Raw genomic sequence first — 3,757 nt, 5'->3', positions numbered from 1 at the left:
CTATTCTATCTTATTCTATTCTATTCTATCTTATTCTATTCTATCTTATTCTATTCTATTCTATCTTATTCTATTCTATTCTATCTTATTCTGTTCTATTCTATTCTATTCTATCTTATTCTATTCTATTCTACTCTATCTTATTCTATTCTATTCTATCTTATTCTATTCTATTCTATTCTCTCTTATTCTGTTCTATTCTATTCTGTTCTGTTCTATTCTTTTCTATTCTATCTTATTCTGTTCTATTCTATTCTATTCTTTTCTATCTTATTCTGTTCTATTCTATTCTATTCTATCTTATTCTATTCTATTCTATTCTATCTTATTCTATTCTATTCTATCTTATTCTATTCTATTCTATTCTATCTTATTCTATTCTATTCTATCTTATTCTATTCTATTCTATTTTATTCTGTTCTATTCTATTCTGTTCTGTTCTATTCTATTCTATTCTATTCTATTCTATTCTATCTTGTTCTATTCTATTCTACTCTATCTTATTCTATTCTATTCTATTCTATCTTATTCTATTCTATTCTATTCCAGATCATTTCTTACAGCTTGAGTTATCAGTGCTACTTTTCTAATGAAACAAACAATCAGTAGATTTTCTGTTTTCGTTGTTAAACTGTGATTTTTTGTATTATAAAGTGACGCCAGTGTAAAGGCCATTCACCATTTGTGATCCAGTTAATCATCCCACAGTAGATGAGGTTGTATCCGCCATTTTAATCTGTAGAATCAGAAACCAGCTGGAGGATCTCCATGGTTGTGTTTGAATGTCCGCCCTAATCACTATATAATGGTTACGCATTTTAAATGAGTGTCTGAACGTCTAGTGGATGAAATAGCAATGGAAATTTCCCACAATGCACCTTGAACAGTAGTGATCATCCATGGTCACTAGACGAGCGGATATAACAAGAATTCTTTACGAGGGCTCTTCTCGCAAAGCATCATGGGATTTGTTGTGACAGTGCCACACTGCCACAGCGGTGACAAATGACAAAGATGGCGCCGTTAACTGATGGTTCGGACGGGTGATCACTGCTTTTCGTCCCTGTTGGTCACATAACTCTGCCTCCCCACACGGCCCCCGCGCCATCTTTGTTATTTGTTGCCGCTCACACCAGCCCGACAGGAGCCCGCGGTCACAACAAATCCAAAGATGCTTTGCAAGTAGAGATCACGAGTATTTCAGGATATATCTGCTCGTCTAGTGACCATGGATGATCACTACTTTTCAAGGTGCATTGTGGGAAATTTCTAGTCCACTACTTTTTCTTCCACTAGACGTTCAGACAGTAATCTAAAATGTCGGATGTTCGGACGCAACCAGAGTTGTTTCGGCTTGTTAGATCGGAAGCGACTGGTGGGTGTGTTGAGTGATTTTTTGTTTTAATTTATTTAATTTTTTTACTTTTTTATTTCCTTTTTTTTTTTTTTATTTGTGTCACATAATTTAGCAGGTCGACCCTGCCCTAGTGTTCCCACAGCATGCCGACAAGAGCCGAGCAGTGGCGCCACCAAGGGGTGGCCAGGTATAATGTATAATGCCCTGGCCACCCCACTGGCCTCCCCACTGGCCTCCCCACTGGCCTTTCCACTGGCCAGTGTAAATTGTAGCAGCATCAGTTTAGCATTTCCTCCCATTCTGCACAGCCAGCGACGTAAACATTAAAAATCTCATAATAATCCAGGATCTGAGTCGGTTTTCCTGAAGTCTTTCTTATTTCTACAGGCAGGTTTTCCACTATATTAGATTCGAACCCTGAAATGATGGCTTTTAGACTCAGTGGCCACCCTAAGATTTTTCGTGGCCCCATCTGGCCCCCCCATGACACATTTCTGGAGACGCCACTGTAGCCGAGGTGATTTTAACACGGGTCGCTTGCCAAGTCATTTGACCCGATGAGACACGTGTCAGTGAGCTGTTCCCACTAAAAGCCCATTGTTCGAGGGTTTAAAGGGGTTTTTCTGCCAGTGGAAAATGGGTATAAGAACGTCCAACATGACCAAATCAACCTCAATTTATTTGCAGTTGTAGGTGTAAATAAAAGTTCCACAGACAAACACGGGGTGGAAGAATTATGCTTAGGGACAGTTTCTCCCTCCAGTCAGAATAAACTACCAGAAAAACATTTATATTTTTAAAGGAAAAAGTTACGGTGAGGATAAAATTGTTTGAATCCTTCATTTTTGTAAAATGTTTGATGCCAGTGTTTGGGATTTTTTTTTTCTTGTGAGATTGAAGTTAAACTGCATGAAACAGTAATAAGTTGATGTTGTTTCTGCAGGTCTGTTTGCTCTGGTTGGAACATCCTGGTACGGCCACAGAGTAGCGCAGGACTTCTACAACCCGTTTACCCCAACTAACTCCAGGTCAGTCATCAACTAACCTGTCGGTTGAACTTTCAGTATTAATGTGAAAAAAAACCTGATCCCAACATTGAATCAGTGACTTAGCTGAAAAAAGTTTAAAATAAAGATCGCATAAAATCTGAAAATATAAATGTTTAACATGTGAGTGTGAAAAGAAATTGAAATGACGAGAAATTTTTTATGTGATTTTAATAGATTTGAATAAAACAATTTATACTGTAACATTTCTTTAAGTTAACTCACTTTCCAACATTTAGAGCTTTTTTCCCCCCTACATTTAGTTTGGTATAATGCTCCAATCTATTATACTGTCCTATATTTAACATTTAAAATGTATATTTTTATAATCTATATACATATGTTTTGTTAATCTAAATTTGAAGCCAAAATTAATAATATTCTAAATCTTACATTGAAATCTTTTTAAGATATGCTAATTATCAGCACCACTTTAACTAAATACCTTATGGCCGCACCTGTCTCCCATAGAAACACCAATAAGACAAACAGTTCACATATATATTTAGATTCAAATGTAAAATTTGGATGAATTATTTAGTTCTATTTAGTCTATTTAGATCTATATATATCTATATCTATATATATATATATCTATATCTATATCTATATATATAGATATAGATATATATATAGATATATATATAGATATATATCTATATATATATATATATATCAAATGAAGCAAAAATTATCATACAGATGGAGATATAATATTGATATGATATAATATGAATTAATATTTGTATTTTAGCGTTTTTCCCATAAATGTCAGGAAAAAAACACTAAAGGTGAGAAAGAAGTGCATTAAACAACAGAAATGTAAAAATATTGTTTTGCATAATTTTTCACATTTGGCACCCCATAGTTTTAGTTAAGCTGGATCGTAGTTCAGGGTGATTTCTACTTTTCAGTGTTCTACCAGATTAGCATATCCACAGTCAATACGCATGTGCAAGAAGTCAGATTAGCATACACCTATGCTAGTCCCGTTTATACCTTTAGTTCTGTACAAAAAATACACTTTAAACTACCTTGATGGTTGCGTATTGCAACGGGGTATTAGGGCCAGGCGAGAGATTTTTTTCTATTTTATTTCGAGAATAAAGACGTACAATTACGAGAATGAAGTCATAATATTAAGAAAATAAAGTCCTAAAATTACGAGAATAAAGTTGTATTTTCTGACAACTCTTCCAAGAATCCCTGTCTTCCCTAAAATGAGGAATGTGGAGCATCATGGAAAGTTCTACTTTAGCATCGGTTTGACAAATCAGGAAATCTTTTAGCAGCAGCATCAAACTGGGCAGGATGTCAAAGTGGACTCTGGTTGCTGATTGGTGGAGCTGGTCGG

General features: G+C 35.2%; 1 protein-coding gene across 1 annotated transcript in view; it reads left to right on the top strand.

Moving 5' to 3' along the window:
* LOC107102040 (claudin-1-like) overlaps positions 1 to 3,757 on the top strand; it is an 8,645-nt gene that overhangs the window by 3,194 nt on the left and 1,694 nt on the right. Inside the window, exons 2-3 of the mRNA XM_015401185.1 lie at positions 1,137 to 1,195; positions 2,283 to 2,385. Coding sequence (XP_015256671.1) covers positions 1,137 to 1,195; positions 2,283 to 2,385 — 162 coding nt within the window. The remainder of the gene's footprint in view (positions 1 to 1,136; positions 1,196 to 2,282; positions 2,386 to 3,757) is intronic.

The sequence above is a fragment of the Cyprinodon variegatus genome, unplaced genomic scaffold (genome assembly GCF_000732505.1).
Source record: "Cyprinodon variegatus isolate N-32 unplaced genomic scaffold, C_variegatus-1.0 Scaffold1191, whole genome shotgun sequence".
Classification (NCBI taxonomy): domain Eukaryota; kingdom Metazoa; phylum Chordata; class Actinopteri; order Cyprinodontiformes; family Cyprinodontidae; genus Cyprinodon; species Cyprinodon variegatus.
The sequence above is the reverse complement of the archived record's forward strand: the minus strand, read 5'-3'. Positions and strand labels throughout refer to the sequence as shown.